Raw genomic sequence first — 18265 nt, forward strand, 5'->3', positions numbered from 1 at the left:
GATATACAAATGAAGGATTTGTTTGATGCTTAAATTTTTTAAAAAAAGGAAAGTAAAGTCAAGAATCCATTTGGACGTTATACAAACTTTTATGTCATCAATATTTATGTTGTTTTTTTTTGGTACACACATTTAGAAAATTTAATAATATAAGGATCTACTCAAAACAATTTTGGAGTAATTTTTCTTTACCTTTTTGATTCAATGGAGGAACGGTTCCCATGTTGAACTTCTAATGCTGTGCTTCCATCGGGGTTGGCCGGTCTATGGTCCTCGCAAATCAAAGACCTGGTAATGGAGGATGGTGTCGGCTTGTTTGCCTTAACAGCATAACGCCTCGACACAATCAACACAAGGGAAATTATTTGCTGCTACTTTTAAATATCACTAATAAGCTTTTATCAGAATCAGAAATTTTTTCGCAGCATTTCAGAGCTGTTCACTACATAAGCGAACTATGGTGACCAATAGTCTTCTGGCCAGATCTTCAAGAAAATGAAAAACGGGAACCAAAGTAAAACAGCACAGATCTAAACCTATAACATTCATAGTTATAAGAAGACAAGGCCTCAAACATGCCACCTGCGTGATCATAGGAGCTTCAACAAGCTCACTTACCATCCGGGATTTATTTTCACATAACTGAAAACCCCCCAATTGTTCTCTCCTGAGCTTCTCTTTATTTTATAAAGCAATCACACAGGTAAGCGGACAGCACTCCCTAAGATTAAACTAAAAGACAGCCCTGTCATCATCGACTACTTGATCCCACCGGCATGTAACCTAGTGCCAGCAGCATCCTTAAGAGGCACGGTTTGAAGAAATACGGCCTCGGCCCCTCCCGGCATAGCCGTACCCTCGTCCGTAGTATGAAACCCTTGTACGCCCACCACGAAGGCCACGTCCGCCACCTCGACCTGGCCGATGCCTTGCAAAATCACCGAAAGTCTGCATAGGAAAATTTACTTATATAGCAACATCTCTATTTTAGCAGCATACAGGTCAAGGTCAAGGTCAAGAAAGTGTTCGATTTACCTCTGTGTCTATTTTCAACTGCTCAGAGAACTTGGTTCTCCCATTCCTTGCACCATTGTTGAGTGTGTCGCAAGAGAGTGAATCAAAGAAATCATCCTTGCAGTAAACAGGCTTAAGGAAATATCGGTCAGTAGCTGGTTCTTGTTGATAAGGGAAAAATATTTAAACTGTTTAATGTTTGTGTCAGAAGAACATGTTGATATTTAACCAACTGGTGCAAAAGTGATGCTTGCTTCAGAAGAACATGTCATAGTACCTTTATCTCCAATTTTGTGGACTCTGGATCATCGTCCTCCAGAGTATCATCAGCTTCATCTTCTCCTTCCCTGTCCTTTATCTGGGCTTTACTTTTACCAAGATGGCCCCACACTTCATCCTTCTTGAATTTTTCATTCATTACTGTGAAATCAAAATCTTCGGTGAATTTGGTGACAGGGCGCGGATACTGCAAAGCCAGAGACAAAGGTCCATTTCATCATATAAGTAAACAACATCAAGATAGGATACATTCTGTAACTGCATAACTACAGCCAGGTACATAATGGTTGCACATCTGCTTGAGTTTGCAATCATGTGCCCGTGTAACTGCTAGGTGTTTTATTATGGAAGGATGCATGCTGATACAACTACGAAGGAAGATCACTTCAAGAGGATATATGTGTTGAGCAGCCAATGAAGTGATGGAGGACACATGCATGCTGATGCAATGACAAAGGAAACATGCATGCCAGTGCAATTATGAAAGATACATGCATATGTCCTTCCACGTAGATCACCACATTCAAAGCCCATTTTTCAATTATAATTGCTAACTAGAAATGCTAACAAATAGAATTCGAAAATTAGGGATTTCATTAAATTTTAGGTGCTTCTTTCAAAATCTTTGGTAGAATTAGTTCAAACATCTTTAAAGTAAAGGCTCCAGAAAAAGGTTTGAGAGATCAAATAAGGATTTATTAGACTTCAGGAACATCGAAATTCAGGGGATGCAGCATTAAATAGGAATTCTGGCGAAAGTCCATAAAGATGGCTACCAATTCATAGAACTGTGGCTTGTTTTGTTCATAGTGCTTAGTTTGACAATCAGAGGTAGTATGAAACAGAAGGAAATTATTGAAGGAATCCCATGTCTTAAGGTTTGGAAAAGGGAGGTACAAAGGATATCAAATAAGAACTGGAAAAATAAGGTCTGTGTACACTTCTTGTGCACACTTTCCACATGATCATGTGGAAGGCTGCAGTTGTCAAGATCCTTCTGAATTTTGAAAACTACTCTTAAACATGTGCTGCCACAACAACACTTAAAAAAGGGTGTCCAAAACCTATGCTAGATATAGAATTGTTCGCAAGAAATATGGGGCAAGTATGCATTCCAATTGATAGATCCAGTTTAGACAAGAATCATTATTTAAATTCAAGAACATGATCTTAAATCGGTGAAACATTAGTTCAAATTTTTGTTTGTATCCTGCATAAATAAATAATAAACTAGAATTAATTTATCCAACTGGAACCAAGCCGTATCATTTAAAATCAAATTCAGTAGCCAGTGATCAAGGAACTTACAAGTCCAACTGGCAACCACAAACATGTGGCACCATGCTAGATAACATTATCCATATAAGGGTTTGTGACACAAATGAGGAGCTAAGACTTCAAGAAAAGCCATCCATAAATGTTAAGTAAGTGCACATCTATATACATCTTATTTATGTATTCATGTTGCCTATACATATTGCATGTAGGTCACACTAATCTAATTGATATTAAGTTGATCTAATTTGAAATAGCCTGAGTTGTTTATGAGATTAGTAAAATGCATTATAAATGATTCGTGGAACAATTTTTAGCTTATAGAAAAAATTACCACAGTGCCACGAATAATAAATCATAAAAAACTTGGAAAAAAAAGGTCTATATTTTTGCTTGATCAGAAGCTTAGTTTTCTGAAATGGGGCAGATTCAAGAACTGGTTCATGAAAGTGAATGCTCTCAAAAGAAATGTGGAAACATTTAGGAAGCAGGTGCCTTTGCACAAGCAGTTGAAGAGTCCTCAAAGGCTCAAACAGAATTACCTATTGAAAAACACAACTTCTAAAGATAAACGTGTTTTATAGATTTTTCTGCAACATGTTTTAGAAAACACATTGAATTATTCAGTAGACTTTGCATAAGAATCATCAAGAGGCTATTTGCGAGTTTGCAGTTCTTATCTTTCGTGCAGCACAGAACTCCTTGCCCTTAAACTTATGTGGCATAGAATGCTTAAAGAAGTTGAGAATCAAAAAATAAGGTAGGTTTTCCTAACACAAGTTTACGTAATCACTTAATAGTAAGTTCTGTTAGTTGATTTCCAATGTCACCAGAATTGAGAGTTTTACCCAACAAGAATATATGACAATATCATGAAGGAAAACTGGCAGATTAGGAGAGAAGCCACTGTCCATTTTTCTAATGAAGAAAACAGGACAATCATTTCCTTATTTTACTGCAAGGTGACAGCAGTTTTAGGGGATCAGGAAGGATATCCTAAGTGAAGTCTTGAGGTCGTAAGAAATTTAGTAAATGTTTAAGGGCATTTAAAGCTTGCCATACTTCGCTGATATCTTTGTGAATGGATGGTTAAAACATAGCACATGTAACTCCATTCAAGAAAGGAAGGTAGATTTGACACCCACAAATGAACCCCAGTTACTAAGTTCATAAGTGAAAAATATACTGAAGATTTAAAGTTAATGCAATGTTAAATGATATTCAAAACCTTAACCCATGGATTTCTAGTCATTCCTACCAGCTCGGCATGGAAAATAATGAACATATCAATATATGCTCAACTTGGGTAGCAGCATAAAAAAATCATAATACTATCTAAGAAATAATTATTAACTTAATTTTACATGGATTTTGGTTTAGCCTGCTAAAAACATATGACTGAAATTGTGGGAGATTTGCGTTTTCTGCTTTTACATTTCCTATGATCAGTAATGGAAATCTCATGCCTTATAAAGCTACTCAGAAAGTTTGTCTCATTATAAAAACAAATAATTAGAAGAATTGAAAGAACAAAGAAATGCAGTACCCCATTTCCTCTTCCTCTTCCACGCCCCCTAGAGCTGTGATAAGTCTGCAAGGCAGCTCCATTTGGCTGGATAAACAATTTATATATCAAAACCCACATCATTTTAAAAAAGAATTTTTTTAAAAGCAAGTGTGTAGCACTAAAATCTAAAAAACAATAATGAAAATGAGTTTAACTTGTTCATCCTCGTTGAACTAGTCTTCCATCCTAACAGTTTAGAAAAAAGGTAAAACAATGATACAGGAAACTACTTTAACACAAAAATCAACATCCCTTTTTTCAAACAATTATAAAAAACATACTTCTGAACAGTACCAGAAGTATAATAAAGTAAATCATGGCATCAGATGTTCTTTTAGTGTTCCGCATCAGATGTTCTTTTAGTGTTCCGCATCAGTTAAAATCCAAGAAAAAACATGGTTATGAAGTAATAGTTTTCGTTCTAGTAGTCTCCTTGGACGGCAAAGCCATTTTCAGAAATTGTCTTATTAAAATTTAGCCTCCAAACTTTATAGTAAGCCAGCCACATACCAATGATAGGATGGTTCCATTTAAACAGATTTTGATAAAACTTATGCTCCTGTTTTGTTCAGATCTAGAAATTAATTTTTCTCGAAAACCATTAAAAATAATATATCAGGTATAACAGTAAACTGGACACGTTTCTAAAATGTTTCCATTCTTGTCATTGTATGGAATCAAATTTCATCAATACTGCACCAGAATCCTCAACTATATAACCCTCATTACTTGCAAAGCATGAATAAATGATCAAAGATTCATCTGTAACATGTCAAAACAGGTATACACACGCATCATCATCATATTTGAGGTATTTTCTTCGTATTTTCTAGGGTAGGTCTGAATATTCTGTTTCAATAACTGCCTTGAAATGAAATGCTTGAGGAATGATCAAAGTATCACAACATATGGTCCCAAAAAATCCACAACCCAATATTTTCTGCCTCCCTCCCCACTTTCCATTCCTTGTCCCGCTTTAGGCAACCCCAAATAGGGTATCTAACAAGTCCTCTAAGATAAGTAACTTTCTACTTTTCTATTTTTAATTATCTAAGCTTAATTGTTTTACTTTTGTTGTGTCCACTTCCTTAAGAGGTACTTATTTTAGTAATGTATTGCAAAACTAGGGTCCATAAGTTACTTTTTCAAGTTTACAGAATAAATTATTTACCAAATTGAATAAAACATCCTTACAACTTGAGTCTTTAAACTAAATTTAATAGCCAATCATGAACCAGTACATGTAGCTAGATTTCACGCATGTGAAATTCTGACCGATGAATCTGAAATCACATATTGAAATAAGAAATGCTGCACATAATATTACATAATTGGCAGACAGAAATTTAACAAAAGGAAGCTAAGAAGCACTAATATAAATTAGAAGCAATCCAAAATGGCAAGCTAATTCAACACAATTACAGGGCAAATGTACAAGTAATCATAGATGGTCTGGGCTCAACAATGTGATAGAGAAGTCTGAAAAAACAAAACAATACAATGTGAACGATGAGAAGAAAGATGAACAAAAGATATAAAGGAACAAGGAATTGGATTTTTAACATTACATTCAACATTGTTTTATTGAGTTAGTTTTTCTTTTGAATATCCAAAAGTTAAAAATATCATCTCTACATGTGTAACAAGCTCTTAAAATAATTCCTCGAAAACTATTTCCTTTTCTTAAAATCTTAGTTGAATAATTTTGAAAAAGAATAGTTCATCTTAAGCTTCCCATCCCTCACCAATATTGCATTATCTACACTTTTATTGCACCTGATTAAATCAATCTCAGTCTCCATTTAGCACCTCTTCATTGTTCCTTCATGTCTTTATGAGAACAACCTAATATACAATTCATATGCTACAAGCATAGCCTTGTGGGGTTTTTTTTGCATCTTTCCATTGCTCTTCATCATTTCTTCAAACAAACTCTTAATTGCCAATAAGACCATAACATTTTGCAGCTACATGCTGAGCACTTACCCTTGGATTCTCAAAGAAATGATCTATGATTATGCACATCTTATGCATATCAACATCTCTTAAGAGGGAAAATAACCAACCTACAAGCCATTTAACTGACATATTAAAGTCATTATGTAATCTTATTGTAGGCATTTGTGGTCATTATATCCTCTGTTGTTGCAACTTCGTAGTCAACTTTTCATAGTATTTTTTGTCTTCAAACTGTTGTACTTTTCTTACAGAAGCAACTAAAAACCACCAGTAGATACATTCATGCTATATTCACTTGCATGGGCATAAAGATCCTATCAAAATTGTTTCAAATTGTATCCTTCAGTAATACTTATCATGCATACATGATAATATTATCACGATTATCTCCCGTCTCAACTCCTAATGCTACAAAGTCTAAACCTATCATTCCACACAGTAATATCTACAAGTTTTCCATGCATCTTTTTAATATTATATTACCACATATAAGCTTGTAGTGGATAGATGTTCTACGAGCATGCAATATTGACTCATCATTATATCCACTAGACCGGTACTAGTTGTCAGAGCACCAACATTCTACATGATGTCCATGATATACTTGGCTTTCATAGAACAGCCTTCTTTTTTCTGATATCAGTCCATCTAATCCAGGAAAAAATTCTCTTATCATTGCAATCAGGCACCATTTCCACACATCACCTTCAAGAGCCAGCCTTGCCAACCCTCTCACATTTTTATAAGAAATGTCGTTATATATCACTTATAGGAACTGCAATAGCTTACTTATATCCTATTTCTTATCACAATCAAGTTAATGTGTCAAAATGGGGGCACATACTGGCTAATTATTGCTCATCTGTCACAAGGCTTGAGTTCTAGGGGCATCAATGAGTCCGATCAAGATTCATCTCAATTGATTCAGCCTCTGTTTCTTGTGACCTTGTATGTCAACTTGTCAAGCCTCCACCTTCTACATGCAGGCTTTGGTTTGGCACAAGTGAAGTTTGCATTTGGGAAAAATTGTTCAGATTCCACATTCTCGAGATGTGTTTAATTGTTAAAAGGAAATATGTGTCTATATTATTATAACAAAATTAGTAACATGAGAAGATATAAAGAACTATTAACTTATAGAATATGAGCGGAAACAAAATGACATTTAAGGAGTTAGTGAGTTCAGAAAACATAATATGGGAGTTCACAGATAACAAGCATTTTACCGCCATACCTTCTGCTTGGTTGGTTTTGGTAATGGCAATATGGGCGCCTTATTTTCAGCTGGAGTCAATGCAGATGGTTCAGGTAATAATGGTCTAACCTTAGCTTCTGGTGGTTTAATCTCTACATCGTTGTTGCTCATTTGCAATGACTCAGAAGAAGTAGGGATGGAAAGGCCAGGCTGCAACAGCTGACTTGGAGTTACCAAGGGTAGTGACGATTCAACTTGGCTCGAACTGGATGAGCCGATAACGGAGGGCATGACCTGGGATATAGTTTGAAGAGCAACAATGGGACTAGGAAGTGTCTTGGGTCTGCTACTGATGATGGATGGCATATTCTGAGAGAGAGTTGAGGCAGGCTCAAGACTAGAAGTTGATGGGGGCACAAATGGCAAATTAGTACCAAGAGGTGCTGCAGGATGAGAAGTGATGGAGGGCTTGCTTGGCATCGGATTTGCCAATGTTTCAGGAGCTAATGCACTGGTATAGGCAGGAGCCAATGTCGATGGAAACATAGATGATGTTAGACTAAGGGTGCTACTACCAGGTGGCAATAAAGGAGGAGGGATCTCTGACAAACTTGGAGACCCAGATGGTAATGATGCATTCATTCCAGAATATTGCAATTGTTGTTGCATGGAAGGAGGAATTGGCAGTCCAGGTGGTGGACGAAGCAAAGGTGGTTGTTGCAAATGAGGAAGCCCCGTTGAGGGTGCATAATATCCTTGCCAATACATTGGCATCGCAATCCCAGAGCCATTGGCATTTGGCAAAGGTGGTGAGGAGCCCCATGATGCTAAGCTTCCCCCAGGTTGATATTGAGGCAAGCTGCCTTGAAAAGTTGGCCTTGGGAGCCCCAGTTGAGCTGCATGGGAACCAAGTTCAGGTGCAGTTCCACTTCCGACAGGAGGCAAGCTTGTAGTAGTCAATGCAGTTGCAGGATGAGAGTAATGTGACTGCACAACGTTGACAATGTTATTGAGTCACAGATTATTAAATTAATTCATGCTCTATTCTGCAAGGTCATCTTGCATTACCTGAATAATAGCAGGATCGTTGTGTATAGGAGCAGTCTGAACAGGTGGTGAAGACTTAACCTGTAAATCCTGAAACCAATGCAAGAGAATATGTTTGAAGCTCCAGCATTAATCAAATAACAAATCTTAATGTTTTATAAGAATTCTAAATACAACATTTATTCAAACAAATAAACATTAACAGTTAACATCCCCACAAATAGACACCATCATGACAGAGACATGGATGGGCTGCACTCCTTAAAATTAGGACCATCACAAACAGATGTTCACCACTTGAATCAGTGGATTAATAACACGCAAGCCAGAGAAAGATAAAACTGAAAGGTTAGATGTTTTTGTTGCATAATTAGTAGAAAATAGCAAATAAAAAAAAGTCGGCCAAGTAACTAGATCATATGGACCATCATTTCTTCAACAGATGGCCTACACATGGGACAGCAGAGATGATGACAACACCATATCATGCATAATCCGAATGTAACTATGCCATACCTCTTCAGATTCCTAGAAACCACTCATTCATTAAAAACTGATTCATCTTACTGATCCCGCAATTCATATTCGACAGAATTAGCCAGTATCTAACATCAATAAAAACATAAAAAAAAACTTGTAGCTGCAGTAAGTTACATGCCGTCATAAAAGCATTAGCTCAGATATGGAGATTCAGCAATACCTTTAAAGAATGACACATCATCGATGCAACTAGTAATGAAACAAGCAACCAAGCTGTAAGTTAATGGATGAATGATGGTGTACATAGCATATTGCTCCGAGGATGAGGTATATGCATACTGCTTTGAGTTCGAGGTATATGGCACACAATTTCAGGAAAACAAAAAAATGGTTACCATGTTAATACCCAATCAATACTAAAAAGCTTTAATATTGTTGATAATGAAAGGCTGGGAAAATGGCAGGATTGGAAAAGGAATGTTTCCAATAGTTTCACAGACAGGTGGATGGTGTCAAGTCAACTAGATAATTGCACATCTATATGCTACATCAATGATTCTTCAAATTGTATTAATAAGATAACAGATTGTGACAGTTTAATCAAGGAGGGAGCTAGAGACATTTCAATGAAGAGGTGCACCTGTGAAAAGCCAATGAGCTTAAACAAGTGTTGCAAAGACCAAAGAGGGTTTTAAAATAGAAAAATTAACAATGAATTTCATAGGAAAAAAGAAACAATTGCAAGATATACAAAAGCAAGCAAAGATGAACATAACAACAGCAAAACTGATACTTCAAGTTAATAGGCCAGGCACATGGAAACAATCAATCACGAACATAATAGAAGTAGGCAGAGCATTTAATGTAAACCTTAAGCCTAGAAGTATCGGTTGATTTGTTATTGGGCATTCAATCGAAGTTTGGAAGAAGATGCATAAATGGCTCTGATGTGCATTTTGCATCTACTTAGTTTGTCACAACGAATATTTACCGTGCATGCAGACTGTTTGTAAATTCTAATCATGACCAATAATTGTTCTCACAGTTCTAACTTATTCTTAATATCTGAACAATCAACTAACTCAGAAGTGTTGGTCTACCTTGATATCACTCCCACGAAAGAGTATGTACTCATAGATTTTGTCGCTAGCAGGAATTTGCGGACCATCCTTCTTTCGTCCTTCGGTTCCAAAAGATCGCACTGCCAAGACAAAATTGGAAACAGCAATCAATAGAAGTTATTTCAGAAACACAAAATCCTACAGATAAAAGAAGTTACAGCCATAAAATGATTTTGCAATGATAAAGCAGGCTATTATGGAAATATTCTGCAAACATGGCGCCAGTAGAGTGCTTATGAGGAATGTGATATTATAAAAAATAGTAATGAAGTGAGCTAACAAGCTTTGCGATTGTGGGAGATCTTTATGGAAATCCAAACAAACGACTCTCTTGCAGGAATACAACACCATAAACATAATTTGTGATTAGAAATGCTGATATAATATAAGCAATCTCAGACAGCCATAGACCATGCAGCTTACATGTGTTGACCAAAAAACAAAAGAGAGAATGACATGAGTGCTAGAAGCTTATTTTAAAGATAGATGCTTAGAAAGGCCCATGCGCTCATTTTCAAGCAACGATATAAAGATCAGGACTTAGTTGTCAATCATAGAGGATGTTATATCAGAACATGGATCCACTTTTGGATCATGAGACAATTTTAAATCGTTTTCAAAATTTTAAATATAAAATAAATGTCAATTAGAGAGAGGGAGAGAGAAAGAGTCAATTGTAAGGTAGATGAATGAAGAATAAAAATCCATAAATATAAGACACCTACCTTCCATTGTCTTAAGACCATGTATAGAATGTCCAATGAAAGAGAGACCATGTTTGTTTATTCAAGATATTTATATGTTACCTATTAATTCAATGATCCTTTTAGGTAGAACACTTTGAATATGATAAATCTTGCAATATATAATGAGAAAGCCCCGAGTCCAGAATGCCTCAGGGGCCTTCTGGTTAAGAGTCCAGCACGCTGTAGGACTCTGAGGCATTCCATTTCATAGTTCCCAAATAAACTTTTTGAGAAGAGTAGCGATCAATGTCAAGCAGATGATGGGGCACACTTGCACAAGGCTTCCTTTTTCAATAAGCACATGCTACCCATGTGCTGGATGCTAGTCAAATCTTGATAAATGTATGTTAAAAATACAAACCAATGTCTCCTGCTAAATACAAAACTATATCTCCTGCTTTTAAATCCATTAACTCCATAACATCTTTTTCTTTACATTTTAGAAGTTAAAAACTCCAAAAGCTTGTTCACTTTACATACTTGAGACTTGCCAGTGATAAACAAGCAATTTAAACTATAGAAAATAGTTCCACATGTTTCCATATACAAATTACATGATGAAGCTGTAGGATGAGATCCAAACAGTCTACTGTTGATTTGGATTGTAAAATCTTAACAGCAATTTTCTCAAGCACCATCTAACAAAAGAAATAGTTTCATCAACACCTCTTTGGTTGGTTTTATTGGAAAGTATCTAGTAGGGTTTAATTGCATCATCTTCTTACTGTATGTCCAGGAGGTAAGTATAAAAGTCGTTATTATGTTAAGAAAAAATGGAACCTAGAAATGCTTCCATCTTTCCATATAATTAAGTTGCCATTAATTATGAGATTCCTTTCCCGACCATAGCCTGTAATGTGATATTCATCACACATGTTCCTTAACCTGGTAAAACCAAGTAATTTGCTTGATATTATGCAGCCCAATATCGTAGAGACTTTCTGAATTAGAAGTAAAACTTTTAAACTATTTTTTTAACGTAAGAAACACAAAAAATCTATGATGCCACATTTTTTTATAACTTTTGCAATAAAGCCATGACATGCATAAATACAAGGTTTATGATTGATGTGCTTAGCTTAAAGAGAATATACATATATAACTTTTAGAAATATTGGTAGGCAAAAAGTAAATTACTGACATGTTGTAAGACTTGCATCATCATGAAGAATTTTCTCGTGTTCTAGAAACAGTTTTCCATGCAATTTATACATTCATTAAATCAGAAAGAGATATTTTTAGTGTTTTAATACAGAAAGAAGAGAAAAAACAGTGCAGGGCCAACGACTTTTAGCTCAAGTGGTTGGCATTTAGAAATATTAATAAGCAAAAACCAAACTGTTGATGTGTTTTAAGACTTGCAATCATCATGAAGACTTTTATCGTGTTCTAGAAACATTTTCCATGTAATTTATCCATGCATTAAATCAGAAAGAGTGATTTGTAATATTTTTATTCAAAAAAAAGAGAAAAAAATAGTAGAGGGCCAACAACTGTTAGCTCGATTGGCACCTCTCTCCAAAGAGCTTCCACTTGGAGAGGTTCAGGGTTGAAAGTGTCTTGAAACCCTAGTGGTGTCACAGATACCACCATATTGATGGAAAAAAAAAAAAGAAAAAAGGAAAAAACAGTAGAGGTTTTAGAACTTTAGTCCTTTTTTGTTTAAAACACATTCAAGGAAAGCTTTATTTCCTTCCCTCCCCTAGGTCTCTCTCTTACTTACCCTTCCCAACATCTCTTTCTCCCTCCCAACCAAGACCCAACCTACCAGCAACAGAAGACAGTCAAGGGTGATGGAGGTTGAGGGCAGCGAAAATGGCAAAAGCATGATTGCAGAGTTAGTGTGGATGAAGTTAGAAACGGGTCATGACACTGGCAATTGCTAGCGAGGTGACGGAGCTGAGTGGAGAGAAGCGGAAGTAGGAGGAGAGGAGACAAGGGGAGGGGGAGGAAGAGTGGGAGACAAGGCATGGGAAAACGTAAGAAGGGTATATAAGTTATGTTTCGTTATTTTACAGTTAGGCATCAGAATAGTAATTAGGCAGGCTTAGGTATTTTACATGAAACTTTATCATACTTAGACTTCCAACCAGGCCCTTGGTCATGTCAAGGACAAGCTATACCTAATTTAAAACTATTTTGGCCTAAAAAATAAGCTAACTTAGACGATAGCCTGGATTTCCTTGACCAAACTCAGAATAATCAAAGCCTGGCTTGAGTCTGATTATCAGCCATAAATACTGACTAATAATTTCTCCTGCAGAATGCCTTAGGTCTCAGACTAGTCAGTATTGATTTCATCAATTTATCTAAGAATTCTTAATTCAGTTTAATAAGATTCTTTTAATGGAAGATATTCCAACAACTAGAAAATCAATGTTCCTAAGTGGATACTTAGCAGGTTTAGTATGAAATCTCTACTGATCTCCAATATAAGAGTCCCAATAATCACCAGTAGGAACTTAACGCCTATCAATTGCCATCATTACATTAAAGAACCATTATGACCCTTGTGCCTATAAATTTCCCGCACGCATTCATTTGAAACCTCACCTATTATCTCTTGATGAAAATTGCAGGTAAACGTCCCTTTCCACCAAAAGCTTAGAAGAAACATTTCCTTAGCATAGCCATTAACCAACAGCTATAAGTAGTCAGCAGTTGCTTAAGAAGTAAACAAGAACTAGGTCATCGATTAATATACACTGACATGATTATCTTTGTTAATTTCTCACCAAGATCTTTTACTACTTCTCAAAATAAAGTTAAAGAATATGTGGCCTCTTTCCCAGTCCATCCATCGTCATAAGATCATTCCAGCTAGACGTAGCATAAGCAAGAGGCTATATGTGAATGCAGGATACATGATAAACTTAGAGACTTAAAGTGAAGCGCAGGGTAGATAAAGTGGAGATATACTTTTGCCAAGTTGAACAACCAACATGTGGAAGTGAAGCTTAATAAAAAATTCTACAAGATAAATATGTAATAAGGCCATAAATGCCACATCAGTTGGTATGATTGAGCAGCAAAAAGGATCTTGCTGCATATGGAGCTTTTTTTTATTTTGTTCAACCACCTAAGCACCATATTCAATATTGAAAATGTGGATGCAAGATCAGAAAAAGAGTAAAGAGACCAATTAAATCGAGATGATAATTGTTTGAGTATCATTTTTTGGAATGAATGCAAGAAGATATTCATATGCTTTAAAGAGCATAAACAAAGTTACAGTCTTCATTGGTTTTATTTTACAATTTTAAATATGTTGGTTAATTTCTTAAATATCATAACTGGTTATTTCTTCATATCCTTTTCTTTCTACACCCGGCGTGTTCTATCATGCATGTTCAGTCAAGGTTATAGTTTTTCTTTTTTCATTGCCATTTTATTAACATGTATTTTATTTTTTTAATGCACATAAAGTTTTGCCTTTGACGGGTCTGCTTTCAATGACTTTCATTGAGTATATAGAAAAAAACTAGAGAGATGGACGCACCATCATCTTATATATAGAATTTTCTAATCCAGGATTTAAAAGTTAGACATCTTTCCATGTAACCAAAAAAAAGAAACATAGAAGTAACAGTTCTAACATGAGTGAGTGCTCAAAAAGGGCAAGTGATTCTAATAATAATCATTGTTGCATTGACTTAAAAGATAGTGATGCAAAAAAAAAGAGAGAGAGAGAAATTTTGTTAATAAAAACAAAATATTGCATAAGGACAAAATCAATAAAAGCAGAGTTTAAGACAAAAAATGAGACAAAACTGATTGCGCAGGCCTACTATTAATTTGTTACCAATAGTTTGTCATGGAAAGAGTACAGGATCTAGTGGAGTGTTTTGAACTTGAAGAGCCTCAAAGAGAACAAATTTGAAAGAATAAAAATGCATAACCAGTTTTCACTTCTGCATGCCTTAAGACCACCTACTAACTGCGAAATGGCACAAAACTGAAGATGGGTGCATGGAGAACGGCCTAGCCAAGCACAATGCCAGAAGGTTTTGACTTGCTCTGGCAACAGGATAATGAGTTATGTCTATTAAAAAAACAAGTACCTCCAAAGCTCTAATACCATTCCAAAAACAAAGTTATTGCCATATGGATGCATGGAGCTGGAACTTGAATTGAAGAGGTGCCCTAGTTTGTAAATCGGGCTTCTGCATGATGCATTGATTTGTAGACAATATCCATATATAAAAATGCAATCTTGAGCACGATACTGTGATTCAGACAATAAATGTTGCCAATTCAACGATTATAGCCCAGCATCAAAAAGAAAAATATTCCCACAAAAGAAGATCCACGGCTCTAAATTACTCATATGTACATGGAGAGTTATATGCAGAGCTCATCATAGTTCCACATGAAACTTCAAAAGGACTTTATATATTCTTGAAAAAGGATGACATGTAGAGAATTCCATCACAAAGAAAAGGCTAAGCTCGAAGAATCTTAAAAAAAATAAAATAAAAAAAAGGGACACTGGAACAACTAGAAAAACTCCTACATAATCAAGAATTAAACTATTAGAAGAAAAAAAAAATCAGATACAAAAAAAACCGCCATCCCGGAAAACCACAAAGGGGAGAAAACCGAAAACAAAATTTAAGAAAAACAAGAATAGAAATTAAACAACGGATGTCGGAAAAAAAAATGAACGATGATGATTATGGAGAAGGAAAATAAGTACGAAATAACAAAAACAACAACTATATTTACTATAGATGAAAACAAGAGAACCAAGTCATAGCAAAACTAGCAACGCCCACATCTGAGAACACCTGAAATAGCAACCGAAAAAACCAAAACCCCCCAAAAAAGCCTCAAAATTCCAACTTGACACTAGAATTTGCCCCAAAAAAACAAGACAAACCCCAGAAAACCTAAAGAACAAAGGTAATACGAGAGAGTGTCGTTACCATCACGCAACCCAATGCTGGATTCCTCGGTGTTGATGTTGTAGAGGATGCCTTCGTATCTGATTTCGCTTTTGGAGGTCAAGCTAATGAGGCTCCCAATGTAGGAGTCGGCCGAGGGCCCCGACCTCGAGCTCTCTGCCGCCATGGCCTTCGCCCTCGCGCAGCACCGATGCGAGCCGCCGAGATTCGAACGGTTTATATACAGAGATAGAGGGAGAGGGAGAGGGAGAGGGAGAGGGACGACCCTAGCGAGGGGAGGGGCGAGAGACGGGAGATGAGAGAAGCCCTATATTAGCTTTCCCTCTTACTAACGCGACTGCGGTTTTGACCCCCATGGGGCCTCATATATAGAGGTCTCGAAAAGGATGTACGGGCTTCACTTGGGAATTCTGAGATATTTTCTTCTTGGTTTTCCGGTTGAAAACATTAGGGGCTCGTTTGGTTCGCAGGAAAAGGAGGGGGGAAAGTGTGGTCAACGGGAAAGTAATGAAATGCCTCTTGTTTGGTTGGAGTTTTCAAAGAAGAGAGATGGGAAAGTTGTATTCCCATGGGAATATGATTCCCACATTTCATGGGAAAGTCTTTCCCATGAGAAATATGGGAAAGTTACTTTCCCATGAGGTGGGAATCACTCCTTTTTTATTTTTTTCCCAAAAAGACCCTTCAGCATTAAAGAATCATTAAAGAGGCATTAAAGACCTAATTTTTATTAAGGGCATAATAGGAATTATACATAACTTTCCTAGGAAAGTGGATGGTCAACCAAACATAAGCACTTTGGAAATTAGTCACTTTCCCATGGTTAACCAAACATGTCAAAAGTACTTTCCTAGGTATCCTCTTCCTAGGAATCTGATTCCCAGGAATCATATTCCTAGGAGGGAAAATACTTCCCGCGAACCAAACGAGCCCTAGGGGCTATTCACCTCGGTATCCATTTTTCCACTTTAGTACACTCCTCTACTATCGACTTTCTAGTTTGTTGTCTGATCAGTGCTTTTTTTAAATAAAATTTCGATTGAAGTTTATGAAAAAAGAAGTGCATATGTTTGGAAGGGTTTGATAATTGGATGAACATATAACCATTTTGGAGTCCATTCTTACATCTCCAATGGGCACATGCTTTGAAATCTAGTTGGGTGGTCATGGAGAAATTTATGTTGCGAGCGAAAAACTATAACATCAAGATGATATTCTTATATAAATATTCAATCTCATAGTCTTGTATAACTCTGATTTTTCATGTAAGTTTCTAATATTAGATTTGTTGTGTCAAATCATTTTTTGAATAAAATAATCTATGCAATTGTAGTTTTATGCTAGTTAAGAGATGGAAATATTGCCATGATATTTTAGTTTCGTGATACTATATTCATCATCGTAATGACCTTATTTTCTTTTATGTATTTTGCATCGGGCATGGTCTTATCTAATGAACTAGTGATTATGAAGCTTACCAATAAAAATTTTACTGAAAAGGATAGGGCTGAGAGCATAGAATCTTATCCACAAAAGCCTCTCCTTCAGTGGTTCTTTCCTCTTTGTTATCAACCCTATTTGTCATATGCAAGTCTTTGAATTTATTTAATCTACAGAATTGCAGCTTGAAAGGTTTTATTTCATGAATTTAAACATAAAAATATGTGAAAAAATCTATATTTAGAAACATAGATAATAAAGGACTTTCATATGATTGTTCCAAAAAAAAATAGATCTTTCATAGAGTTTGAAGAAGGCAACCTATATTTTATATTAATGATAATTATTACACAATAAACGGTTAAGGCAAGGGACTGTGGAGATCACTTGCAAACCGACCAATTAAGGCCATGTTTGGGGGAGCTGTTGGCAGTAGAGCTGTTAGAAGTAGAGCTGTTGGAAGTAGAGCTGTCTGAAGTAGAGCTGTTATAAAAAGCTGTTTGCTGTTTGGTAACTACATTCGTAAAGTGCTGCGGTACTTTGTTTTGTGTTTGGTAAACAAACTGAGAAAGTACTTTTGTATGAAAAAATTACCATAAAGGACATTGCATAGTATTATACAACAGAACATAATAAAACATAACATATATTAATACATAAATATACGATATAGTATAATATTTTTGTAATATAAAATAATATTATTATAATATAGCATAATAGTAATATAATTATTAGAGTAAATTAATATTTTGTAATATAACATAATATTAAATTATTTAACATAACATATTAATGTATTATGATATAATGTAATATATATTATATTTATAGTATAATACAATAATAAAGGTATAAAATATTATAATTATTGGTATAAATTAATTTCTCATAATATAACATAATATTAAATTATTTAAAATAACATATTAATGTATTATAATGTAATGTAATATATATTATATTTATAGTATAATACAATAATAAAGGTATAAAATATTATAATTATTGGTATAAATTAATTTCTCATAATATAACATAATATTAAATTATTTAAAATAACATATTAATGTATTATAATGTAATGTAATATAATATAATATTAATAGTATAATACAATAATAAAGGTATAAAATATTATAATTATTAGTGTAAATAATTAATAATATTGAAATATATTTATTTATTATCTCATTTTTTCATTCATTCATTCATTTATATAAATAAATATTTATTTA

At 35.1% G+C, this 18265-nt stretch overlaps 1 protein-coding gene across 1 annotated transcript; it reads right to left on the reverse strand.

Moving 5' to 3' along the window:
• Positions 1 to 384: 384 nt before the first annotated feature.
• On the reverse strand, positions 385 to 16018 carry LOC103715140 (protein decapping 5-like). The gene is made up of 8 exons (XM_008802675.6): positions 15609 to 16018; positions 9917 to 10017; positions 8358 to 8426; positions 7329 to 8276; positions 4115 to 4180; positions 1292 to 1480; positions 1036 to 1146; positions 385 to 948 (listed from the first exon to the last, which is right to left on the reverse strand). Exons 1-8 carry the CDS (start codon positions 15751 to 15753, stop codon positions 802 to 804), a joined length of 1776 nt encoding a protein of 591 aa, XP_008800897.2. The 5' UTR covers positions 15754 to 16018; the 3' UTR covers positions 385 to 801.
• Positions 16019 to 18265: the final 2247 nt, after the last annotated feature.

The sequence above is a fragment of the Phoenix dactylifera genome, chromosome 9 (assembly GCF_051530095.1).
Source record: "Phoenix dactylifera cultivar Ajwa chromosome 9, Ajwa_hap1_PhDact_Kaust_v1.1, whole genome shotgun sequence".
Classification (NCBI taxonomy): domain Eukaryota; kingdom Viridiplantae; phylum Streptophyta; class Magnoliopsida; order Arecales; family Arecaceae; genus Phoenix; species Phoenix dactylifera.